The 26,566-nt window shown below is 44.9% G+C and overlaps 1 protein-coding gene across 2 annotated transcripts; it reads left to right on the top strand.

The window, feature by feature from the left end:
- The first annotated feature begins 211 nt into the window (after window positions 1-211).
- Slc25a16 (solute carrier family 25 member 16) lies at window positions 212-25,337 on the top strand. 2 transcript variants are annotated; one of them, XM_045137492.1, is made up of 9 exons: window positions 212-390; window positions 3,900-3,992; window positions 5,516-5,649; window positions 12,624-12,687; window positions 15,232-15,353; window positions 17,198-17,264; window positions 18,823-18,985; window positions 22,538-22,606; window positions 24,966-25,337. In XM_045137492.1, exons 3-9 carry the CDS (start codon window positions 5,587-5,589, stop codon window positions 25,120-25,122), a joined length of 705 nt encoding a protein of 234 aa, XP_044993427.1. In that variant the 5' UTR covers window positions 212-390; window positions 3,900-3,992; window positions 5,516-5,586; the 3' UTR covers window positions 25,123-25,337. The 2 variants fall into 2 exon arrangements, with proteins under 2 accessions (XP_044993427.1, XP_044993428.1); XM_045137493.1 differs by lacking the exons at window positions 212-390; window positions 3,900-3,992; window positions 12,624-12,687 and having other exon boundaries at window positions 5,522-5,649.
- The last annotated feature ends 1,229 nt before the right edge of the window (window positions 25,338-26,566 follow it).

Genomic DNA, 26,566 nt, shown 5'->3' with positions numbered 1-26,566 from the left:
CCGCGGGCCCTTCCTGCCCCGCCGCGGCGCCCGCGCCCGCGCCCGCCTGCCCCGGGCCCTCGGCGCGAGCCCGCCCCGGGCCTGCCGAGCGGGGCCTCGCGGACAGCCCCGGGAGGCGGCGGGCCCGCGCCCGGCACCTGCTCTCCACGCTCGGAGAGAAGGGGTGCCTTCACGTGACCCAGGCCGAGCCCCTCTTTATTAGGGCCGTGGGTGACGATGTAGATGGGGGGGGGATGCTGCATTTCGCCTAAAGGAAAACAAATGTCGGAAACCCGCCCTTTAAGAAGTGGCCGCGAGATTGTGCAAAAGTGTCCGCGGTCCAAACCGGTTCCAGCGGTTCTAGTCACAGAGACTTGGGAGGCCGCACCGTTGCGGACTGGCAGCCGGAAGGTTCACGTTGTCCCCGATTTCCTCTCCCTCCCTGTGTGGGGATGCTTCTGTCTCTGTCCTCCTGTCATGGTTTCTTGGAGTTGTCATCACTTAACTATTTAGGACTGGGAGTCTTAAAAAGTCTGTATTATGAGGACTTGTGGAACGGTATCTAACCTGCAGTACTATTAAGGGTTTTAATTTGTTGGGCTGATCGAAGGACATTGATTTTATTTGTACTGAGAATATCTGAGTATCAGCCATGTGCCTGCATGGTTTTTGGCTGACATCAGAGAAGCAGAGAAGACATGCCCTGCTGGAGTTCACATGGGTTGCGGAGTTAGAAGGTGGAAAGAGTGGACAGAGTTACATATGCACATGGAATGGAAGAAGGAAAGAGCAGAGGGAGGCAGGATCAGGAAGAGGTGGAGTGTGTATTAAGTATGAAGGCTGTCTCATAGAGAGTTTGAGACTTGAGAAAAAGCGTTTTTTGGTTGGTTTTGAGCTAGCCCAGGCTTCCTCCAACTCATGATACTCCTGCCTTTGCCTACTGGTAGGATTTACAGGCATGTTTTACCATGAAGACCCTTCAGGGCCTCCTATATCCTATCCTAGGATAGCCTCAAACTAGCCAGGTAGCTAGCTAGCTTTCTTCAGTTAATCATCCTGCCTCCACCTCCCAAGTGCTGGGGTTACAAGGTATGCTCCCTGCCTGGTTAACCCAGTGGTATGTGAGGGAGTGGGTACTAGCTCCACGCTGCTGAGCCAGATTCTTACTTGGGAAGTGACAAAGAATCCAAGCCAAGTGGGGGAGAGAAAGTGGATGTACGCAACGAGGTTTGTTGTGCGAACCAGAATTACAGTGAAGATGGGAACGGCAACAGAGTGGGCACGGAAAGTGGGTAATTCAGACAAGGGCCAGGATTCAGGGTTTTTGAAGATGCTAGGGCTGTCCTTACCTATAGTTGGAGGTGTTCAAAACTGATTGTTGAAAGTTTAGGTCTTTTATGTTGAGGAGGGAACAGGGAGGGAAGAGAACATGCCCATGGCAGAAGCAGTGATTAACTGCCTTGGCTAACCGCAGTCTTTTTGGATGAACTCCCAGATCCCCAACCTGCCCCCAGCCATCCATGTAGTTTCTCAGTCTCTAAGCTGCAGTTTCTAAATTTGTGTGTTCCTCTCTCTCCTCTCTCTCTCCCTCTCTTTCTTTTTAAATTTATTTATTTGAGAGAAAGAGAAACAGGCTAGTAGAGTATGGATGTGCCAGAGCCTTAAGCCACTGCAAAGGAACTACAGACGCATGCGCCACCTTGTGCATCTGATTTACGTGGGTACTGGGCAATCAAACCTGAGTCCTTTGATTTTGCAGGCAAGTGCCTTAACCACTAAGCCATCTATCTCTCCAGTCCTCAAGTTTCTTAACTATATGATTTCTGTAAGCAGGGGATTTTTCCCTCACCAACTTTGCTGTATTAGTAAGGGTCTCTACATGAACAGCATTGATAGAATAAGTATTATAAAGGGGAAAGCCAGGCATGCTGGCACATGCCTTTACTCCCAGCACTTGGGAGGCAGAGGTAGGAGGATCACTGTGCGTTCGAGGTCACCCTGACACTATATAGTGAATTCCAGGTCAGCTTGGGCTAGAGTGACACCCTACCTTGAAAAACCAAAATAAATAAATAAATAGTATAAAGGGGAGACTGGAGAAATGGATCAGCAGTTAAGGTACTTGCCTGCAACAGCCTGAGTTTGGTTCCCAGTATCCATGTAAAGCCAGAGGCACAAAGTGGCACGTGCATCTGGAGGTCATTTGCAGTGGCTGGAGGCCTTGGTGCCACTATTCTCTGTCTCTGTTCTATCTCCCTTTGCTTGCAAATAAATAAATAAAAATATTTATAAAACAAAGCCATCCCAGCAGAATGGGGGCAGGGATGAGGGAAAAGAGGGTACCAACACATGATATACGAACTATATTGTTAATAATAAAAATAGAAATAAATAATAATAAAAAGGCCAGGTATAGTGGCACACCCTCCAATCCCAGTACTCAGGAGACAGATGTAGGAGGATAGTCCTGAGTTTGAGGCCACCTTGAGATTACCTAATGAGTTCCAGATCAGCCTAGGCTAGAGTGAGACCCTATGTTGAAAAAGCAAAAATAAGCTGGGCGTGGTGGTGCATGCCTTTAATCCCAGCACTCGGGAGGCAGAGGCAGGAGGATCGCTATGAGTTCGAGGCCATCCTGAGACTTCATAGTGAATTCCAGGTCAGCCTGGGCCAGAGTGAGACACACATTCCCCACTCCCCCTTTTTTTTTCCAGCTAGGGTCTCACTCTAGCCCAGGCTGACCTGGAATTCACTATGGAGTCTCAGGATGGCCTTGAACTCACAGTCATCCTCCTACCTTTGCCAACTAAGCACTAGGATTGAAATCCTGAGCCACCACACCTGGCTCCTAATTTATTTATTTTTTTGGAGGTAGGGTCCCACTTCAGCCCAGGCTGTAGCCCCAGGTTGGCCTCAAACTCACAGTAATCTTCCTTCCTCTGCTCCTGAATGATGGCATTATAGGTGTCCACCACCATGCCTAGCTTGACCTTCATTTTATTTTATTTTTAAATTCACAGATTTTTAAAAAAAGTTATTTGAAAGTGACACAGAGAGAGAATGGGTGTGCCAGGGCCTCCAGCCACTGCAGAGGAACTCCAGACACGTGGGCCCCTTGTGCATCTGGCTAATGTGGGTCCTGGGGAATCGAGCCTCGAAAAGGGTGTCCTTAGGCTTCATAGTCAAGTGCTTAACCGTTAAGCCATTCCTCCAGCCCGGCTTGACCTTTAAATTATATATATATATATTTATTTGAGAGAGAGAATGAGGCAGAGGAAGAGAGAGAAAAAGAATGGGTGTGCCATGGCCTCCAGCCATTGCAGATGAACTCCAGATGCATGTGCATCTGGCTTATGTGGGTCCTGGGGAATTGAACTGAGGTCCTTTGGCTTTGTAGGCAAGTACCTTAACCATTAAGCCATCTCCAAACCCTTTTTTTTTTTTTTTTTTTTTTTGAGGTAGGGTCTCATTCTCGCCCAGGCCGACCTGGAATTCATTATGGAGTCTCAGGGTGGCCTCAAACTCACGGCAATACTCCTACCTCTGCCTTCCAAGTGCTGGCATAAAGGCGTAGTTAATAAAACTAAATATGAATTACTTCTTTTTTTTTGGTTTTTCAAGGTAGGGTCTCGCTCTAACTCAGGGTGACCTGGAATTCACTATGTAGTCTCAGGGTGGCCTTGAACTCATGGCAGTCCTATCTCTGCCTCTCCAGTGCTGGGATTAAAGGTGTGTTCCACCACACTTGTAATAAATGAATATTAATTTATTTACTTGTGTTGTGCTTCTTGCCACTGTCCAACATTCCATGGGTGGCTGGGAACTGGACATGTGTCAGTAGGCTCTGCAAGCGAGCACCTTTAACCACTGAACCGTCTTCACAGCCCCTAATTTTTTTTTTTTTTTTTTCCCCTTTTCAGGTATTGCTGGTTGCTGTGCCAAAACAACAGTTGCTCCTTTGGATCGAGTGAAGGTTTTGTTACAAGCACACAGTGAGCATTACAAACACTTAGGTATGCTAACAGGTGCTGAGGAGGGTAGTGAATGACACAATTGTCTCTCACTTCCTTGGTTTCCTCTTGGGAATTATGGTAGAATGGTGAACAAAAGGGGATTCATTGCTGGAGGTGTGATGATATGCACAACTTTAATTACAGCACTTGGGAGGCAGAAGTAGGAGAATCTGAGTGCAAGGCCACCCTGAGACTACATTGTGAATTCCAGGTCAGAGCTAGAGTGAAACCCTACCTCAAAAAACTTAAAAAGAAAAAAAATATTTTGGGCCAGGCATGGTGGCGCATGCCTTTAATCCCAGCACTTGGGAGGCAGAGGTAGGAGGATCCGCCATGAGTTTGAGGCTACCCTGAGACTACATAGTGAATTCCAGATCAGCCTGGGCCACAGTGAGACCCTATCCCGAAAAAAACAAAAACAAATAAAACAAACAAACAAACAAACAAATAAATAAATAAATAAATAAAAGAAGGGAATTTATACTTGGAGGATAACCTTATCCCTTTCCCTACCCCCCTCCCTCCAAGTCAGGTCTCACTCTAGCCCAAACTTGGGTTACTACACCCTGCTGTTTTCAGGGGGTGGGGGAGACAGGGTTCCCCTATGTAACTGTGGCTGTCTAGAACTTGCCCTTTGTAGCCTGGAGTCGAGGCGTTTATGTTGCAGTCATTCAGATGCTGGTGTTAGCCACCTTAGTGGGTCTCCCCTTATCCCATTTATTTACATTATTATTATTATTATTTTAATTAATTAATTTACAAGGGCAGAGAGAGAATGGGTACATGAGGGCCTCTAGCCAGATGAGTTACAGATATATGCCCCACTTTGTGCATCTAGCTTTACATGGGTACTTGGGAATCAAACCCTGGTCTTTTGGCTTTCCAGGCAAGTACCTTAACCTCTGAACCATCTCTCCAGCCCATTTATTATTTATTTATTTGATAGAGAGAGGGAGAGAGAGAATGGTTATGCCAGGGCATCTAGCCACTGCAAATGAGCAAATTAACTCGTCACATGTACCACTTTATGCATCTGGATTTATGTACTGGGTTCTGAGGCAATGCAGGCAAGTGCCATAACTGCAGAGCTATCTCTTCACCTAAGCCTTTTTATTTTTGAGGTGGGATCTCACTCTAGTCCATGATGACCTGGAATTCACTCTGTATTCTCAGGGTGGCCTTGAACTCATGATCCTCCTACCTCTGCCTCCCGAGTGCTAGGATTAATGGCTTGTGCCACCACCCCTGGCTGCAAGCCCTTTTTAAAAATTTTTGTCATTTTTTGAGGTAGGGTCATGTTATAGCCCTTGCTGACCTGAAATTCACTGTGTAGTCTCAGGCTGGCCTGGAACTCAGTGATCCTCCTACTTCTGCCTCCTGAGTGCTGGGATTAAAGGCATGTGCCACCACTCCTGGCTGTTCTTTTATTTATTTAAATTTTTTTTTTTTAATTTTTCCTGTTCAAGTTTAGATAGTTTTTACTCTTCTAATAGTATTCATCTTCTAATTTTTTCCATAAATAGGAGTGTTTTCTACATTGCGAGCTGTTCCCCAGAAGGAAGGGTACCTAGGATTGTACAAAGGCAATGGTGCAATGATGATTCGAATCTTTCCCTATGGGGCAATCCAGTTCATGACATTTGAACATTACAAAACAGTAAGTGAATTTTCTTCTTTTCAGTTTGGTATCCTTACCCAGGCATGTGGCACACGCCTTTAATCCCAGCACTCAGGAGGCAGAGGTATGAGGATCCCTGTTGTTAAGAGTCTGAAAATCACTGAATAAAGACCCCAAACTCAAATAGTATGTAAAAGCAAAGAGCGTTTATTCTGCAGAATCAGCCAGCATGTAGGGCTCAACCATTCATACAAAATGGTGACCCCAGAGGAGCATGCAGGCCCCTTTTAAGCGCAACTAGGGGACTTTCAGGCAGGGTTAGGTAATCTTTTAAAATGATTGGTTAGGCAAGCTGCAGTTACAGTCTTTGATTGGTTGGGGCAAAAGGCGGGAAAGGGACATGTCTGGGCATGTTTGGATATGTCCTCAGGAACTGACTCAGCCCCTGGGCGGCTGTCTTCTCAACCACTTGTCAGAGTCACTGTTGATTAACAGTCCACCCTTTCCCAGAAGTCTTGTCTGCCTCTCAGAAACTGCAACTTAGGCCTAGTTAGGGCGGCACCTTACTGAAGCCTGTCATGGCGTCAGTTTGGTCCCTTTGTTCCCCCCTTGAGTATGGCCTCATCTCGAATCCTTGAGATGTTTCCAAAGGCTCCAAAGGTTGGTACTGTTGTTTCAGAGCCATTAATTGTGCTGTGGCTAGGTGGTCCTTAACAAATTTTACCAAAGCATTAATGAATGATACAAGGTCCACAGGTGAGGGCAAGCAGTCAAAGAATAAAGGGACTCATTAGGGCAGAAATTAAAGTCATTAACCAAGGGGACAAATTGAACATAGATTCATACCAGTTTTGATTTTGCTGTGTAAGTTTAGCCCTCGCTTCTAGCCTCTTGTGGACCATGGCTAGGCTGTCTCTGATAACGCCTGAGGAGTTGGTATAAAGATAGCCTTGTTCTCCCAGGGCCTGGCGAAGCCCTCCATGCTGTAGGAAGAGCGGGTCTGCCCCCCTTCTATTCTGCACTACTACTTCAGCTAGCGAGGCCAGTGACCGCTCTAGGTGACGGGCTGACTTCTCTAATTCAGCGAGATCTGAGTCTATAAGGTTACTTGGAGCCTGGTAAGTCTGATCCATCCTAATTAAGGCCGTTGTACCAGTGCCAATTCCTGCAACTATGCCAGTCTCAACCAACACTGTGAGAAGGATTGCTGAGGCCCCCAAATCTCGCTTTTCTCTGTGATGGGCTGGGACTGTCTCCATATAGGAGCTGAAGGGAAGGTAATAAACCTGAGAAAACAGTGTAACTAGAACGCACATGCTGGAATTCTGAAGTAGGAGTGGGTGGATGCAAGGGGTTAAGCCAGGGGTGCATGCAAACCAGGTTCTGTTAGGGGTCATAAGGTAGGACGTACCAGCATTTGCGGTGACAGTATGGTTACAGAGATGCTGAAGGTGAGGGAAGCTATCTAGTTTCCCCCATGTTCCTATCACACATGGCCGCTTTCCCATTTCAGCTTGAAGGGTAAGACTTGGGACCTTCCCCAAGAGCATCTCGGTGGGCTTTCTGAAGGAGCTGACAGGTTTCCTGTGGTGGTCCAGCCAGTGTAGTGTGGGGGCCTGGGTCTAGGCAGAGCCAGCAGTCCTCTCAGGTGAGGTTAGTGGTAGAGTTGAGGAAATTAAAGGTAAAATCGAGTAACCCAAATAATGGACGGTTAAGGCCAAAGTCTGCACTGCTCTCCCTAGGTCTCGTGGGGAAGTCTCAGGGCCTCGAAGTATCCATTTGGTAGTAATAGCTCGATGCAGGTTAGTGTCTGTTGTGGTCTGAACCCCAAGCAGGGCTATCACATGGATCAGGTAGATAGCGTTTTTCATCATCGGGTCTCTAGCTTACAGGTCCTCAGTTTGAGTGGGCAGTGGCTCGCCGTTGTCCTGGCTTCTCTTCAGGTGCGTAGTCATCTGGGTCCACGTGTGGGTCAACAGGCCTCAAGTGTGAGTGATGTATCCAGGCTGGGATGCCATCTCCTTTGATGGCCCTTGGTATGGTCAGGATCACGGTGACAAGGGTCCCTTCCAGCTGGATCCGAATCTCCTTCTGTCTTTTGACAAGGACTGGGTCTCCTGGTCTGAACCTGTGGGGTGTAGGTGGAGGTGTCTTTTCATAGATGGCCCGCACTTGGGGCTAGACACGTGTTGCACCTGAAATAAAGCTTGTAAGGAGGAGAGGCCACCCTGAGACTTCATAGTGAGTTTCAGATCAGCTGGGCCATAGCGAAACCCTACCTCAAAAAACAAAAAACAAACAATTTTGGTGTCCTTGATTGTCCTTAATACAGCCATTGGCTTTGAAGCTTTTGTTCTCGTCAGCAGCATCTTGCTGCGTCCTGCCGCCTGGGCTTGGACTCGACCCTGTAAGTGATGTGATGGAATTATAGGGTGCCGCTCCATGCCTGGCCTTGGATTTTTTTTTTTTTTTCTCAAACTGTTGGAGATAGGACTAAGACCTTGTGCATGAAAGTAGTTTGAGTTTGAAAATTACTTTGCATTTTTGTGTCACTAAGGATTTAACCCAGGGCTTCATGCATCCCAGGATAATACTATAACAACTTGGCTCTATTTCTATTAAGATTATTTTTAAAATTACTTGTTTATTTGAGAGAAAGAGAGAAAAAAGCAGGTAGAGAGAATGGGCACGCCAAGGCCTCCAGCCACTGCAAATGAACTCCAGATGCATGCACAATCTTGTGCAGCTGGCTTATGTGGGCCCTGGGAGAATTGAACCTGTGTCCCTAGGCTTCACAGACAAGAACCTTAACCACTATGCCATCCCTTCAGCCCAAGAGTTGTTTTGTTTTTTTTTTTTAATTTATTTGAGAGACAGAGAGAAAGAGGCAGATAAGAGAATGGGCACATTAGAGACTCTGCTGCAAACAAACTCCAGATGCATGTGCCCCCTTGTACATCTGGCTTATGTAGGTCCTGGGGAATTGAATCTGGGTCCTTTGGCTTTTTAGGCAAACGCCTTACCCACTAAGCCATCTCTCCATCCCCAAGAGTTTTTAAATGGGCTTTTCTTTCTTTTTAATTTTTTTTACACTTTTTATTTATTTATTTTTTAATTTCAAATTTTTATTAACAACTTCCATGATTATTTTTTATTTATTAGAGATTAGAGACCAGAGAGAGGGAGGGAGAGAGAGACACAGAGAGAGTGAGAATGGGCATGCCAGGGCCTCCAGCCACTGCAGACGAACTCCAGACACATGTGTCACCATGTGCGTCTAGCTCATATGGGACCTGCAGAATTGAACCTGGGTCCTTAAGCTTTGTAGGCATGCAACTTAACTGCTAAGCAATCTCTCCAGCCAGCCATACATACATACATACATACATACATACATACATACATATATATATTTTTTTTTGAGGTAGGGTCTCACTCTAGCCCAGGCTCACCTGAAATTCACTATGTAGTCACCAGGTGGCCTCCCTACCTCAGTCTCCAGAGGGCTGGGCTGGGATTAAAGGCATGTGCCACCACACCTGACTCTTTTGTTTTTATTTTATTTTTATTTTTAGGTGCTTATTTGAGGGGGGGGGAGAGAACAAGATAATGACAGTGGGCATGCCAGGGCCTTCAACCACTGCAAATGAGCTCCAGAAACATGCACCACCCTATACAGCTGGCTTACATGGGTCCTGGGGAATTGAACCTGGCTTCTTTGGCTTTGCAGGCAAGTGCCTTAACTGCTGAGCCATCCTCCCAGCCCTGTTTATTTATTTATTTGAGAGAGAAAGAGAGAGAGAGAGGGAGGGAGAATGAATAGGCATACCAGAACCTCTAGCCACTGCAAATGAACTCCAGATACATACACCACCTTGGGCATCTGGCTTTTGTGGGCACTAGGGAATCAAACCTGGGTGTTTAGGCTTCATAGGTAAGCACCTTAACTGCTAAATCATCTCTCCAGCACTGTTTTTTATTTTATTTTATTTATTTATTTATTTTGAGGGCTGGGCGTGGTGGCGCATGCCTGTAATCCCAGCACTAGGGAGGCAGAGATAGGAGAATGCAGAGTGAATTCCAGGTCAGCCTGAGCTGGAATGAGATCCTACCTCAAAAGAAAAACAATCTGCTCTATTTATTTATTTTTTTGAGGTAGGGTCTTACTGTAGGCTGACCTGGAATTCACTATGTAATCTCAGGGTGGCCTTGAGCTCACAGCTATCCTCCTACCTCTGCCTCCCAAGTGCTGGAACTAAAGATGTGAGCTACCACACCGGCTCCTGTTTGTTTTTTTGAGATAGGGTCTCACTTTAGCCCAGGCTGACCTGGAATTCACTAAATAGTCTCAGGGTGGCCTTGAACTCATGGGGATCCTCCCAAGTGCCAAAGGCATGCACTACCATGGCCGGCTCTTTCTTTGTTTTTCGAGGTAGGGTTTCCCTGTAGCCCAGTCAGCTGGAACTCACTATGTAGTCTCAGGCTGGCCTGGAACTCACAGTGATCCTCCTACCTCTGCCTCCTGATTGGTGAGATTAAAGGCATGGGCTAGGGGCTGGAGAAATGGTTTAGTGGTTAAGGCACTTGCCTGCGAATCCTTAGGACTCATGTTCAATTCCCAGATCCCATGTAAGCCAGACATACAAGGTGACACATGCATAAGGTCACACATGCTTACAAGGTGGCACATGTGTCAAATTTGATTGCAGTTGCTGGAGGTCCTGATGAGCCAATTCATATTCTCTCTCCCCCTCCATCTCTGTCTCTCTCTCTTACCAAAAAAAGGCAAGGGAGCCACACCATGCCCAGCTTTTTTTTTTTCTTTTTTTTTTTTGAGGCAGAGTCTCATTATAGCCCATGGTGACCTGGAACTCATTTTGTAGTCCCTAAAACTAAAGGTGTATGCCACTACGCCTGACTTTGAAATTTCTTTCTTTCGTTGGGCGTGGTGGCTCACACCACCTTTCCAGCATTCAGGAGGCAGAGGTTGGAGGATCACTGTGAGTTCTAGGCCACCCTGAGACTACATAGTGAATTCCAGGTCAGCTTGAGCTAGAGTGAGACCCTACCTAAAACAAAAAAACAACCACAACAAAAAATCTCCACCGTTCCTCCCTCCCTCCCTCCCTCCTTTCTTTCTTTCTTTTCTTGTTTTGTATGTGCTTACAAGGGCTCTTACTACAAATGAATGACTGACACTTGTGCCAGATTTGTTTGTTTGTTTGTTTGTTTTTTGAGGTAGGGTCTCAGTCCAGCCCAGGCTGACCTGGAATTCATTATGTAGTCTCACGGTGGCCTTGAACTCATGATGATCATACTACCTCTGCCTCCCCAGTGCTGGGATTAAAGGTGTGCGCCACCACACCCAGTGGTTTGTGCCAGTTTTTTCCTGTGGCTTCATGTGTGTAATGGGGAAATGAATCTGGTTTGGCAGTGCTTTTGACCACTGAGCCATCTCCTCAGCCCAAATTGCTTTATTTTTTGCAATAGCTTTTTTTTTTTTTTTTTTCTGAGAGAGAGAAATTGGTGGTGGTGGGGGGGGTCAGAAAGAAAGAAAGAGAATGAATTAGCATGCCAGGACCTCAGCCACTGCATCAAACTCCAGGTGCTGTGCCACTTAGTGGGCATGTGCAACCTTTGCTTGCCTCACCTTTGTGCATCTGGCTTACATGGGACCTGAAGATTTGACCATGGGTCCTTAGGCTTTGCACGCAAGCACGTTAACTGCTAAGCCTTCTCTCCAGCCCCTGTAATAGCTTCTTTTTTTTTTTTTAAGGTAGGGTGTCTAGCGCACGCTGACCTGGAATTCATTATGTAATCTCAGGGTAGCCTCAAACTCACGATGATCCACCTACCTCTGCCTCTCAAGGGCTGGCATTAAAGGTGTATGCCACCACGCTTGTAATAGCTTTTTATTTCTACTATCCTTACCCACACCTTAAGCTTGATTTCTTCTGAAAATAAAAAAAAATAAAGAGGAAGCTGGGTGTAGTGGTGCATGTCTTTAATCCCAGCAGTTAGGAGGCAGGGGTGGGAGGATTGCTGTGAGTTCGAGGCCAGCTTGGGAGTACAGAGTGAGTTCCAGATTATCTTGGGCTAGAGTAAGACTCTACATCAAAAGAAAAAAAACAAAAAACAATACAAGAGAAACAGTGCAGAGAAGCCCGGCCGTCGCTGGGGTCTGGGCTCATTTCACTGCCCTTTATGGCGGCACTGACGACGTACCTTTGGGCTGGGAGATGACTCAGCTGGTAAGAGGGCTTGCTGCGCAAGCATGCGGGCCTGAGCTCAGTCTCTAGCACCCTCGCAAACAGCCCAAGTTAGCCATCAGTGTAACCCCAGTCCTATGCTGGGGTAGAGATCTCTGGGTTGAGTGAGATAGTCTGTCCCAAAGCCATGGAGAAAGACACCTGGCGTTTTCCTCTGGCTTCTTTCTAAGGCCGGGACTCACTGTGGCCCAGCTGACTTGGAATTCACTCTGTATCCCAGGCTGGCCTGGAACTTAAGCAATCCTCCTACATCTGTCTCCTGTGTGCTGGGATTAAAAGCATACAACATCATGCCTGGTTTTCCTCTGCCTCCTGCACACGTGTGTACACAACTGCACAGACATCTGGATACCCTGTGTATACACACACCTGACCACATAGACATAACAGATATGAACCATACCACACTTAGTACACATATGTGTGTGTCAATAAGAAAACAAAGAAACATAAAAACCCATCTTGGAATCAGACACCCTAGTGCTTGTGAGGCTGCGTCAGGAGAATTGCTGTGAATGTGCGAGTTTGAAGTCAAGGCGTGGACTATGTAGAGGAACTCTGTCTCCAAAACGTAATACAAGGCAAACCACAAACGCACTCATCTTGTGGATGGTGCACAGTGTAGAGCTGTTTCTAGAATACAAGACATCTTGGGTTTGATCTTGGCACTGCAGTGAATAAACAAATGAATGCATAAAGAAAATGTATGTCATTTACATTTAACTCAGTATTTTTGGTTTCTAGTTCATTATTACAAAGCTGGGAATTTCTGGTCATGTGCACAGATTAATGGCTGGATCCATGGCAGGTAAGAGGAATAGATCTCTTTTATTTTTGAGTAATTAATTTTCTATTAAAATACTGAATTGTGAGGGGCTGGAGAGATGGCTTAGCGATTAAGGCATTTGCCTGCAAAGCCAAAGGATGGTGGTGGTTCAACTCTCCAGGACCCACGTAAGTCAGATGCACAAGGGGGCGCACATGTCTGGAGTTTGCAGTGGCTGGAGGCCCTGACCTGCCCATTCTCTCTCTCTCTGCCTCTTTTTGTCTCTCAAATAGATAAATAAATAAATAAAATATATTTAAGAATTGGGAGCTGGAGAGATTGCTTAGTGGTTAAAGCTCTTGCCTGCAAAGCCAAAGGACTCAGGTTCAATTTCCCAGGACCCACATAAGCCACGTGCACAAAGTGGAACATACATTTGGAGTTCATTTTCAGTAGCCGGAGGCCCTCAGCACTCATTCCACCTATTTTCTGTCTCTTTCTCTCTCTCTGTTTCTGTCTCTTTCTGCTTTCAAATGAATAAATAATAATAAAAAATATTAGTCAGGTTTGTCTCTGAAGCCAAAGGACCGAGGTTTCATTTCCCAGGATCCACCTAAGCCAGATGCATAAGGAGCACATGCATTGGGAGTGCGTTTGCAGTGGCTACAGGCCCTGGTGCACCCATTCTCTGTGTGTGTGTCTCTCTCTATCTCTCTCTGCTTGCAAATAAATAAATAAATTATTTAAAAAATTAAAAAATAATACTAGCCAAGCATTGTGGTACACGCCTTTAATTCTAGCCCTCAGGAGGCAGAGGTAGGTGGATTGCTGTGAGTTTGAGGCCAGCCTGAAGCTACAGAGTGAATTCCAGGTCAGGCTGGGCTAGAGTGAGACCCTACATCAAAAAAAAAAAAAAAAAAAAAGAGAGAGAGAGAGAATTGAGAGCATTGGAATTAGATCTGTGTGTGTGTGTGTGTGTATGTGTGTGTGCATGCTTTTAGTTCCAGCCCCAGGAGGCTGAGGTTAGAGGAGCGCCATGAGTTGGAGGTCAGCTTGGGTATTAGGCACTTATAAGGAGTTTACTGGGATGAAAGTCACACACAAGCAAGTCCAAACTATCACAACTAATATTATAGCTAATATAATATATATCCAAATTATATTCATCACTCCTAACACAATATTTCTAGTGAGTCTAAAATGTATACAACCTGATATCGCGACACTTGGGAGTATCGCGAAACTCGGTCTCAACGCGAGACTCGGTCTGTGAGATTTCTGACGTCACAACCTGGCGACGCGGGGTCCGTGCTCCGACTTTCTCTCGGTTCGCAGTTTTCAAGGCGAGTCTCAGTCGTCTCGGTCGTTCGGACAGCGTGTCGGGCAGATGAATTCGGATCAGTGATGCGTCTTGCGGAGGTCTCAGTCCGGACCGCTGAGCAGCCGTTCAGTCAGTCATAGTGTCGGGAGGACTGGGACAACGGCTGCTAAGCAGCTGGGTTTTTTGTATTTTCCACTACTTATCTAGGGTTGCACACACCTTCTGGTAATCTCTTACTATGTCATTGTACTACTGTTTTTGTTTCCTGGTTCCTGTTATTTTTTTTATATATATTTTATTTATTTATTTGCAAGCAGAGCAAGACAGAGAGGGAGAGAGACAAACAGAGAGAGAATATATGGGTATGCCAGGGCCTCCAGCTGCTGCAAAAAGACTCTAGATGTATGTGCCGTTTTGTGCATTTGGTTTCACATGTGTACTGGAGAATCGAACCAGGTTCCTTGGGCTATTCAGGCAAGTGCTTTAACCACTGAGTAATCTCTATCCCTGGTTCTTGTTTTTTTGTGGGTTTTTTTTTTTTTTTTCAAGGTAGGGTCTCACTCTAGCCCAGGCTGACTTTGAACTGAATATGTCTTCTTCAAGGTTGACCTTGAACTCTTAATCTTCCTGCCTCTGTCTCCCAAATACTGGGATTATAGGTGTGTTCAAGCAGGACTGGTCTTTAATTTTTTGTTCTGTTTTGTTTTCTTTGAAACAGGGTGTCGCTCCATGGCCCAGGCTGGCCTCAACTGACTATGTAACCCAATCTGGCCTCAAATTTATGGTAATTTTCCTGCATCTGCCTCCAGAGTGCTGGGGTTACAAACATGAGCCAGCATGGCTGCTGGATATTCATTTTTTTTTCTCTTTTTAGTCAGTAACAAATTAACCTAAGTTCTGAAGTAATGATTATGCTTCAAAATTTATTTTACTAAATGTGACATAAAACAAATAGTAGATTTTTAAAACTAAAACCTCATGATCAACTTGTACCATGTTGGTGCTAACTATAGAATTTCATAAGAACGCGAAAGGTTTTTGTTTTTTTTTTTGGTTGAAAAGATTTGTACAAATTGGCTGTACTAATAAGGCTGCTTCCCAGCTTATGATGTTGAGTCATTAATCATTATATCACCTTTGGTCTCATTGGGAGTTACTGTGTCTCTAATACTGAGAACATTACTGGTCGAGAAGATACGAATATATGTGTATGCACGGATACATCAAAAAAGCTTTCTGTGTTTGCATTTCTACTTTCTTCTCAGGCATGACGGCGGTCATCTGTACTTACCCTCTTGACATGGTTCGAGTGCGCTTAGCATTCCAGGTGAAAGGGGAGCACACCTACACAGGAATTATTCATGCTTTTAAGACCATTTACGCAAAGGTATTTCATTTCAGCGGCCTAATTTATAACATGTCCTTATATAGTTAGGAAAATATTTAGAATGATGCTTAAGTATTCTTTTATTGGTACTGGACTGGAGATTTAGCTCTGTAGGAGGGCTGGGGATGTAGCTCAGTAGCCCATTAGACTAGCATGCATAAGGTTCTGGTTTGATCCCTAGCATGAAAGAAGAAAGAAACAGAGAGAGAGATGGAGGGAGGGAGAGAAAAAGGAAGGGAAGAAAGGAAGGAAGGAAAGAAAGAACAAATAGATGGATGGGAAGGAGGGAGAAAAAGAAAGAGAAATAAAGAGGGAGAAAATAAAAAAAAATCACTAAATATAATAACTATCAAATTTATTCCCAAGAATTTTCCTATGTGAAGTTTCTGAAGTTTGAGCCATTGTGTGTGTGTGTTATGTGTGCATGTGTGTTTAGGGAGACTGGGCATCTCTTGTATTCAAATTTATAGGTAAGGAAGGAAAGAGAAAAAAATGTAGAGAGGAACAAAGAGAAAAGAAAGGAAGGAAAGAAGAAAGTATCTAAGAAGACGGCTTAGCAGTTAGTTAAAGGCTCTTGTGTGCATAGCCTGCTGGTCCAGATTCAATTCCCAAGCCACCCCTACTTGCAGGATGCAAAAAGTGGTCTTTTGCAGTGGTAAGAGCCCTGATATGTCCCTTGCCATGCAAATAAATTAATTAATAAACATAAGAGGGCTGGGAAGATTGCTCAGTGGTTAAAGTTACTTGCTTGTAAAGCCTGCCTGGGTTCAGTTCCTCAGTACCCGTGTAAAACCAAATGCACAAAGTAGCACATGCATCTGGAATTCATTTGCAGCAGCAAGAGGCCCTGGTGTGCCCATATTCTTTCTCTGACAAATAAATAAAAAAATATTTTTTAAAAGAGAAAGGATGGGCCGGGCGTGGTGGCACACGCTTTTAATCCCAGCACCCAGGTTTGATTCCCCAGGATCCACATAAGCCCTGGCATGCCCATTCTCTCTCTTAAAATTTTTTTTTTTAATATATTTGATTTATTTATTTGAGAGAGAGAAGGAGGCAGAGAAAGAGAGAAAAGGGGCATGCCAGGGTCCCCAGCCACTGCAAACAAACTCCAGATGCATGCGCCCCCTTGTGCATCTGGCTTACGTGGGGCCTGGAGAGTTGAACCTGGATCCTTTGGCTTTGCAGGCAAATGCCGTAACGGCTAAACTATCTTTCTAGCCCCATCTTTTTTTTTTTTTTTTTAATTTTTAAATTTTTAAAAAAATTTTTTTAGCCCCATCTTTTTAAAAAATTTAAAAAAAAAATTTCAAGGTAGGGCTTCATTCTAGTCCAGGCTAACCTGGACGTGTTCACCATGTAGTCTCAAGGTGGTCTCGAAGTCATGGTGATCCTCCTACCTCTGTCTCCTGAATATTGGGATTTTTAAAGGCATGTGCCACCACGCCCAGCTTGGCTCTTACATTCTTTCAGCCACATCTTCCACAATGGTCTCTTCTTCTCTTAAATAAATAATAAAAATATATTTTAAAAAAGACGTAGCTAAGCATGGTGGCACACATCTTTAATGCCAGCACTTTAGAGGAAGAGGTAGGAGAGTTTGAGGCCACCCTGAGACAACATAGTGAATTCCTGGTCAGCCTGGGCTAGAGCGAGGCCCTACCTCAGGGGAAAAAAAAAAAAGAAGGAGAGAAAGGGAGGGAGGGAGGGAGAAGTAGAGGTAAAGAAAGACAGACATGAAATTTCAGGCTGAGTCATAGAATAGTGTCCATTGTGTTGTGTGCTTATATTCTGCGATGTTTATTATGAATATAATTTTATTTCTAATTTTTCTTCATTTGAAGGAAGGTGGTTTCCTTGGATTTTACAGAGGTTTGATACCCACTATCCTAGGAATGGCTCCATATGCAGGTATGTTTCAAATTTGGCAGAATTCCAGCTCCTGTGTATGTTGTTACCTGTGGTTTTCAAAATGATAACATGAAAAGATGCTATTTTGAGAATTTCCTTTATTTAAAAAATGACTGGCAAAAGCCGGGTGTGGTAGCACATGCCTTCAATCCCAGCACTCAGAAGGCAGAGGTAGGAGGATCATTGTGTGTTCGAGGCCAGCTTTAGACTACATAGCTAATTCCAGGTCAGTCTGAGCTAGAGTGAAGACCCTTCCTTAAATGAAACAAAAAAAAAACAGAAGACAGGCAGGCGTGGCGACACACCTTTAATCCCAGCACTCAAGAGGCAGAGGTCGGAGGGTCACTGTGAGTTTAAGGCCAGCCTGGGAATATGGAGTGAGTTCTAGCTCAGTTTAGGCTAAAGTTATACCTTACTTTTAAAAAAAAAATAAATGTAAACTGAGTTTGGTAGCTCATGCCTATAATTCCAATACTCAGGATGCTGATGTAGGAGGATTGCCATGAGTTTGAGGCCAGTTTGGGCACAGAGTGAGTTCTAGGTCAGTCTGGGTTAGAGTTAGACCTTGCCTCAAGAAAACCAAAAATGTCCAACTGAGCGTGTTGGCTCACACCTTTAATCCCAGCACTTCAGAGGCAGAGGTAGGAGGATTGCCATGAATTTAAGGCCACCCTGAGAATACAGAGTGAATTCCAGGTCAGCCTGGACTAGAGTGAGACCCTACCTCAAAAAAAAAAAAAAAAAAAGGAACTAAATGAACAAATATTTTTTAAAAATTGCTGGAGAGCTGGCTTAGAAGTTAAGGCACTTGTCCTGTGAAGCCTAAGAACTCAGGTTTGATTCTCCAGCACCCACATATGCCAGATGCAAAAGGTAACACATATATCTATAGTTCATTTGCAGTGGCTGGAGACCCTGGTGCACCTATTCTATCTGCCTTTTTCTTTCTCGTTTTCTCTCTCTATTTCTTTCAAATAAATAAACAAAATAGGTCTGGGGAGATGGCTCAGTGGTTAAGGCACTTGTCTGCAATGCCTAAGGACCTGGGTTTAATTCCCCAGTACCCACATAAAGGCAGATACACAGGGTGGGGCATGCATCTGGAGTTTTTTTTTTTTTTTGCAGTGGCTGGAGGCCCTGATGCACCTATTCTGTATCTGCCTTCCCTTGTCTTTCTTTCTGTCATATAAATAATTAAACAAGTTAATTTAAAAAATTAAAAGAACCTTAAAAAATATTTTTTGTTTTGTTTTGTTTTGTTTTTTGAGGTAAGTTCTTCTTGCTCTAGCCCAGGCTGACTTGGAAATCACTATGAAGTCTTAGGGTGGCCTCAAACTCAAGGCGATCCTCCTACCTCTGCCTCCCGAGTGCTGGGATTAAAAGGCGTGTGCCACCATGCCCAGCTTAAAAATAGATCTTTATCCTATGTGAAACCATACATCATAAAATAATAAATACATAGTCAGTTCCTTGTGTTAATTGCTTACTATGCAATAAAGATCTCTTTCTCAGCTCATGTTTGTTAATCATCATGGTGAATTTATATTTTGTTTTGCAGGTGTTTCATTTTTTACTTTCGGTACCTTAAAGAGTGTTGGGCTTTCCCATGCTCCTACCCTTCTTGGCAGACCTTCATCAGACAATCCTAATGTCTTAGTTTTGAAAACTCACATTAACTTACTTTGTGGTGGTGTTGCTGGCGCAATAGCACAGACAATATCGTAAGTTCTTCATCAGTTTAATTCACGTTAGTTACCCTGTCTTCATTTTTAGCATCGGTTAATAATTTTCTTTTCTTCTAGTAGATTACTCAAAAGCAGGATCCCTTACAAAATATGAATATTGATTTTATACATTTTTAAATTAATTTTTTTGGGGGGGTTCGAGTTAAGGTTTCATTCTAGCTCAGGCTGACCTGGAATTCACTATGTATTTCTCAGGATGGCCTCGAACTCACAATGATCCTCCTACCTCTGCCTCCTGAGTGCTGGGATTAAAGGTGTGCGCCACCAAGCCTGGCTAATGTGCTTTTAGATCTGCTTACTGCAAGCATATTGTAGATCATTACATGCCAAGTTGATTTACGTTAATATGAATCCATCTAATTTTCTGTGACTTACTTGAAATGAAGCAGAAAAGAACCACTAAGTATAATAGTTTTACCCATTTATTCCCATGAAGTTTTCTACATGAAATTTGAGCCCTTTAGTGTGTGTGTGTTTAGGGAGGTGGGCTTCTCCTGCATTGTCTTGAATGCTTACTTTGTTCCAAGCAGTATATGTAACTGTGAGGTTCACTGACAGACAAGCAAAATGGCTGCCTTAGCAAGCCTTTTTTTTTTTTTTTTTAATTTTATATATTTATTTGTAAGCAGAGAGAAATAAAAGAGAGATAGAAAGGATGGGCACACCAGGGCATCCAGCCACTGCAAACAGACTCCAGATGCATGTGCCACTTTGTGCATCTGGCTTTATGTGGGTGCTGGGGCAAGTGCCTTAACTACTGAGCAATCTCTCCAACCCAAGCCTGTGTTTATTAAACAGCAGCAAAATTGTCAACGTGTGGTGGAGACCTTGATAAGGCATTATTAAATCAGTGGTAGGAAGACATCAAACAGAATGAGGTAAAAGCAGGCTGGGGTGCTATCCAACAGGGACTTCTCTGGCCCAGGAAGAAGGAAGGCATTTGTCACGAGGAAGGAGTATCCTGGAAAACAGGAAGGCAACAGGAAGAATCAGTAAGGGCGTCTGGGCTGGGGGCAGGGTGCTAGCCTGTTACGCCTGATGCCCTGGGTTTAGTTTCCACACAGAATAGAAGGAGTCGAGGCGCACAGGTCTGTCCTCCCATTACTCACAAGTGCAGGCAGGATGTTCAGAAGATCAAGGTCACTCTTGGCTACTATTACAAGGTTGAGGCCAGCTTGGCTTTTATGAGACCCTGTCTAAACAAAAAAAGTATCTAGGCTAGGGAGATGGCTCAGCAGTTAAGGTGCTTGCCTGCAAAGCCTAGTGACCCGGGTTCAGTTCCCCAGTGCCTATGTAAAGCCAGATGCAGAAAGCAGCACATGCTCCTAGAGTTCGGTTACAGCAGCTGGAGGTCCTGACATGTCCTTCTCCCTGTCTCCTCTCTCTTTCTCTGCTTGCAAATGCATAGAAACATTAAAGCCGGGCGTGGTGGCACACGACTTTAATCCCAACACTTGGGAGGCAGAGGTAGGAGGATCGCTATGAGTTCTAGGTTAGCCTGGGCTAGAGTGAGACCCTACTTTAGGAAAGAAAAAAAAAAGCCAGGCCGGGCGTGGTGGCGCACGCCTTTAATCACAGCACTCGGGAGGCAGAGGTAGGAGGATCGCCGTGAGTTCAAGGCCACCCTGAGACTACATAGTGAATTCCAGGTCAGCCTGGACCAGAGTGAGACCCTACCTCGAAAAACCAAAAAAAAAAAAAAAAAAAAAAGCCAGATGTGGTGGCACATGCCTTTAATCCCAGCACTTGAGAGGCAGGCAGAGGTGAGAGGATTATTGCTGTGAGTTTAAGGCCAGCTTGAGACTATATACCATGCCTGTCCTCTGATCTCCATTTCAGCACACACATGCGCACACACATACACACAGGAATTAAAAAATGATCTTTTCCACATCCTTTCTTCAATTATATTCATATGTGTGGATTCTTAATGCATTGAGTCCCCTTTTATCCCCAAGGCAGGGTCTCACTGTAGCCTAGCTGACCTGGAACTCACTCACTCTCTGTGTGCATTGTTTCTCTTTTTCTTTGTCTCATAAGTAAATATTGAAAGGAAAAAAGAAGAAACAGGTAGACAGAATTCCCGAGGATGGCATCTGCGTGCACAGACCCACTGTCTACACCCACACTCTCTCCCTCCCTCCCTCCCTCCAATTCTGCATTGAAGTGCTGTGCTTGAGGGGATTGGCTGAACATCTATCTAGCATAGTAGCTCTCATCTGGAAGTGGTTTTTTTAAAAAATTGTTTATTAGAGAAAATGAATGAGTGTGCCAAGACCTCTATCTGCTGCAGAATTCCAGAAATATGTGCCACCTTGTACATCTCACTTTACGTGGGTCCTGGGGAATTGAACCTGGGTCCTTGGGCTTTGGAGGCAAGAACCTTAACCACTAAGCCATATCTCTAGGCTTGGAAGTGGTTTTGACTCCAGTAGACGTTTGTTAGTGTTTAGATTTTTTTTTTTCAAGGTAGGGTCTCATTCTAGCCTAGGCTGACCTGGAATTCACTATGGAGTCTCAGGGTGGCCTCGAACTCAAGGCAATTCTCCTACCTCTGCCTCCCGAGTGCTGGGATTAAAGGCGTGCTCCACCATGCCCGCCTTTGGAGACATTTTGGTTGTGAAAATTGTGAGGTGCTGGTGGGCAGAGTTCTGGGGTACCCATAAACATCTGGTGGGCAGAGGCTGTAGTGGGCAGAGGCCTGAGGTGCCTATCCTTAAATGTCCCCCCCAGAGAAAGAATGATCCAAAGTCAGGAGCTCCAGAGCTGAGGAACCCTACTTTAAGCTTCCCGCAATGAATTTTACCCTGTTGTCTTCTTCGGGAAGTGTAGTTTCATTTGTCCTCCAGCAATAAATAGGACTCGGAGTTGTGGGACAGGGAGAGAAGAAGCCAGTTAGACATGAAGAGACTCTAGTCGATTGATTTTTATTCATGTGCTTATATTCTTATTCCCAGATTAGATTAAACAGTAAGAAACTAGAAACATCATTTCTTTGTGGTTTCAGTGGTAATGAAAATTTATTTTTTTCTTTCTTTTTTTTTTTAATTTTTATTAACATTTTCCATGATTTTTTTTTTTTTTTGAGGTAGGGTCTCACTCTAGCCCAGACTGACCTGGAACATACTATGTAGTCTCAGGGTGGCTTCAAACTCACAGTGATCCTCCTACCTCTGCCTCCTGAGTGCTGGGATTAAAGGCATGTGCCACTATTCCTGGCTGACTTTTTCTTTTTCTTTTTTTTTAAAGACTGTACTGAATTCTTGGATCTTTAAAGATTTTTATTTATTTATTTGAGGCAGAGGGAGAGAAAGAGAAAGAGACAGACAGACAGAATGGGAGTAGCAGGGCCTCCAGCCACTGTAAATGAACTCCAGAAGCATGCACCACCTTGTGCCTCTGGTTATGTGGGACCTGGAGAATCTAACCTGGGTCCTTAGGCATCACAGCATGTGCCTTAACTGCTAAGCCATCTCTCCAGCCCATGAAAAGGTTATTTTTAAGTGTTTAAATTTTTGTGTCTTTTAGCTACCCATTTGATGTAACTCGTCGGCGAATGCAGTTAGGAACTATTCTGCCAGAATTTGAGAAGTGCCTGTAAGTTTTCCACTAGCCATGGTTCATTTTCTACATGAATGTAATGATGTTTAGTTTTCCTTATTTATGTGTGTTTGTTTGTTTTTGTTTTGGTTTTTCAAGGCAGGGTCTCACTCTAGCTCAGGCTGACCTGGAATTCACTGTGTTGTCTCAAACTCATGGTGTTCCTCCTACTCTACCTCCCAAGTGCTGGGATTAAAGGCGTGTGCTACCTCGCCTGGCTATATTTTTTTCTAGTATTCTGAGAAACAGTCTCTTATCCTCAGGCTGTTCTTGAACTGATTATGTAGCTGAGAGTAATCAAATTTGAGTCGCTTGTGCCACCTAGTGGGTCGGTGTGACTTTGTGCTTGCCTCACCTTTGTGCACCTGGCTTATGTGGGACCTGGAGAGTTGAATCTAGGTCCTTAGGCTGCACCACAGGCAAGCATCTTAACCACTAACCTGTCTCTACAGGCCTCATACCAGCTTAAAAATGTTTTAATATTTATTTATTTTATTTGCATGCGGGGTTGGGTGTTGAGAATGAATATGGGCATTTCAGGGCGTGTCTTGCCACTGAAAACAAACCCCAGATGCATATGCCACTTTGTATGTCTTGCTTTATGTGTGTACTGAGGAATTGAACCTGTGCTGTCAGCCTTTGCAAACAGTGCCTTAACCAGTTAGCCATCTCCCCTGCCTTTTTCCCCCTTTTTATTTATTTTATTTTATTTATTTAAGAGAAAGGCAGAGAGAGACGGATAGACAGACACAATGGGTCTAACATGGGATTCAGAAAGGGTTGTACCGTGGCCTGTCTCTCAATGCAAACAAACTCCAGATGCATGTGCCACCTTGTGCTTCTGGCGTATATGGGTTCTGGGGAAGTGAACCTGGGTCCTTGGGCTTTGCAGTCAAGTACCCTAACTGTGAAGCCATCTCTCTAGTCCCCCCCCCCTTTTTTTCAAGATAGAGGTTCACTGTGGCACCCATACTTACCTTGAACTTGCAGGGAGCCTCCTTCCTCAGCTCCTAAATGTTGAGATTACAGGTGTGGGCTACATGTGGATTAGGAGGTGTAATGTTTCAAGTCAGTAGTACAAACAAAAAGACTACTCACCTCATGGTTAGAAAGTAAAGGAGAACACAAGGAAAGGGCTAGGGCCTCACAGGCCCCTGAAGACTTCCCCTAAGGCCCCTCTTCTTAAAGGTTCCACCACCTCACTGTAGACCCAGACTGTAGTTGCTGATTGGATATGTCGTCCCTAAAAGAGAAACACTTGAGAGGTGGAGGTGGGAGCATCAGAAGTTCAAAGCCAACCTGGGCTGTGGGCTGAGAAGATGGCTTACAAGCTAAAGACACTCGCTTGCAAGGTTTGCCAGCCCAGATGCACAAGGTGGTACATGTATCTGGAGGTCGTTTGCAAAGGCTAGAGGCCCTGGTTTGCCCATGATCATTCTCTCTTTCTCTTTCTTGCCCTCCCCCTCTCAAATAAATAAACCAAATATCTTTAATTGCAGAGCTACCTGTTCAGCCTAGTTTTTTTCTTTTCTTTTTTCTTTCTTTTTTTCGAGGTAAGGTCTTGCTGTAGCCCATGCTGACCTGGAATTCACTATGTAGTCTTAGGGTGGCCTCAAACTCATGGAAGTTCTTCTATCTCTGCCTCTTAAGTGCTGGGATTAAAGGCATGTGCCAACACGCCTGGCTGTTTTTTTGTTTGTTTTTGGGGGGTTTTCGAGGTAGGATCTCACTCTATTTCAGACTGACCTGGAATCCACTATGTAGTCTCAGGGTGGCCTTGAACTCACAACAATCCTCCTACCTCTGCCTCCCGAGTGCTGGGATTAAAGGCGTGCGCCACCACGCCCGGCCTGGCTTTTTTTTTTCTTTCCTAAAGTAGGGTCTCACTCTAGCCTAGGCTGACCTGGAACTCAGCTCTGTAGTCCCAGGCTGGCCTTGAACTCATGGCAATCCTCCTATCTCTGCCTTCTGAATGCCACCATGCCTGGTGCCCAGCTTCTTTTAAAATATTATTATCGGGTGGGCTTGGTGGTATGAGCATTTGGGAGACAAAGGCTATTTGAAGCCCAGTATGGTCTGCGTAGGTCTCAAGATACAGCTCAGTTGGTAGAGAGCTTTTCTAACATGCAAGAAGCCCTGGGTTTAATCCCCAGCACCACATAAACTGAGGTGCACCCCTCTAATCCTAGTGCTGGAAAGGCGGAGGCAGGCCAAGGCCACCCTGAATTACATAGACGTTTGAGTCCAGCCTGGGCCACGTGAGACCCCTCCCCAGGCAGAGTTAAGCTATTAGGTATCCTGAAGTGATCTCCTCATGAGTGGTAAGAGGTGCCATCATCTAACCCTTGTCTTCCAGTACCATGTGGAAGACGATGAAGTACGTCTATGGACACCATGGGATTCAGAAAGGGTTGTACCGTGGCCTGTCTCTCAACTACATTCGCTGCATTCCCTCTCAAGCAGTGGCTTTCACCACATATGAACTTATGAAGCAGTGTTTTCATCTTAACTAAAAGAAAAAATCATACTTAGAGGTTACTTCCCTCAGTACGTTCTCAGAGGGGAAATATAAAAGGAACAATGTTACTTTAATTGTGAGAGAAATGTTACTTGAAGGGGGACATTTACCCTGCCACAGGAACCACTGGTATTTAATACTTGATTTATTTTGTTCTGCTTTTTTTTTTTTTTAACCCCAAAAGTGCTTTTTTTTTTTTTTTTTTTTTTTTCTTTTGAGACAGGGTCTCACCGTGTAGCCCTGGCTGGCCTAGAACTCAGTATGTAGACCAGGTCAGCCTCAAACTTGTGGGATCCTCCTGCCTCTGCCTCTGGAGCGCTGTGAATACGGGTGGTCATGCCACCTCACCTGGCCTGCCAGGCACTTCAATGGCAACATTATACCTTCGACCCTCTTCGGCCCATGTCGGCTAGTCAGTCAGGAGATGTGGAGCCGATAGCTTTCCCCGGCGCCGGCTGCACGTGCGCACGTGCTTGTGGAGATCGTCTGCATGCTAAGCACACACGGTCTGGAATCATGACTTGTCTGTTCTTTTTTTGTTTTGTTTTGTTTTTCAAGGTAGGTCTTGCTCTAGCCCAGGCTGAACTGGATTAGCTGTGTAGTCTTAGGATGTCTGTGTTTTTAACGTGCTGGGGATCAGACTCAGAGCCACAGGCTTCCTGAGCACATGCCCTGTCAGTGAGCTACAGCCGGAGCCCTGCGGTCACATTTGCTAGAGTCCGGCGTCGCTCACGGTTTACTCCCTCCGGCTTCCCTTTGGCTGCAGAGTGAACTCAGGGCCTCACTTACTCTGGATACGTGCTCTACCTCTGAACTACATCTCCAGCCCTGTAACACTGCTTAGAGTTACTAAAATAAGCAGGCTTTGTCTTTGTAGCAGAGTGATGGAAACTGAATGTTTGAGTTGTATGAAACCGAGCCAGCACTGAGTAGTCATCTTGTTACCTTTGTCCGCATAATTCTCCTCCAGTGGACAAGAGGACATTTCCCTCCATTCTCGCTCGTTCTCTCTTTTATTTTTGGTATTTTCGAGGTAGGGTCTCACTTCAGCTCAGGCTGACCTGGAATTCACTATGTAGTCTCAGGGTGGCTTTGAACTCTTGGCGATCTTCCTACCTCTGCCTCCTGAGTGCTGGGATTAAAGGTGTACGCCACCACACTTCTTTTTCTTTTTTTTTTAGACTAAAAAAAATTTTTTTTTTTTTTTAAATTTTAGAGAGAGAGAGCAAGCGAGCGAGCGAGTGCCAGGGCCTCAGTACTATAATCGAGCTCCAGATGCTTGTGCCACTTACTGGGCATGTGTGACCTTGTGCTTGCATCACCTTTGTACATCTGGCTTACATAGGATTTGGAGAGTCGAACATGGGTCCTTGGGCTTTGCAGGCAACCACCTTAACTGCTGAGCTCTCTCTCCATCCCCTCGCTCTCTTTCTCTAGGC

This window comes from Jaculus jaculus, chromosome 18 (assembly GCF_020740685.1).
Source record: "Jaculus jaculus isolate mJacJac1 chromosome 18, mJacJac1.mat.Y.cur, whole genome shotgun sequence".
Lineage (NCBI taxonomy): Eukaryota > Metazoa > Chordata > Mammalia > Rodentia > Dipodidae > Jaculus > Jaculus jaculus.
This window is presented reverse-complemented; position numbering and strand designations above follow the sequence as displayed.

Excerpts from the sequence above, each read along its gene's own strand:
- Slc25a16 (XM_045137492.1), top strand. The coding sequence starts at position 5,587 with ATGATGATTCGAATCTTTCCCTATGGGGCAATCCAGTTCATGACATTT. Across the intron at positions 17,265-18,822 it reads AGGAATGGCTCCATATGCAG|GTGTTTCATTTTTTACTTTC; the intron begins GTATGTTTCAAA and ends TTTGTTTTGCAG. Across the intron at positions 18,986-22,537 it reads GCAATAGCACAGACAATATC|CTACCCATTTGATGTAACTC; the intron begins GTAAGTTCTTCA and ends TGTGTCTTTTAG.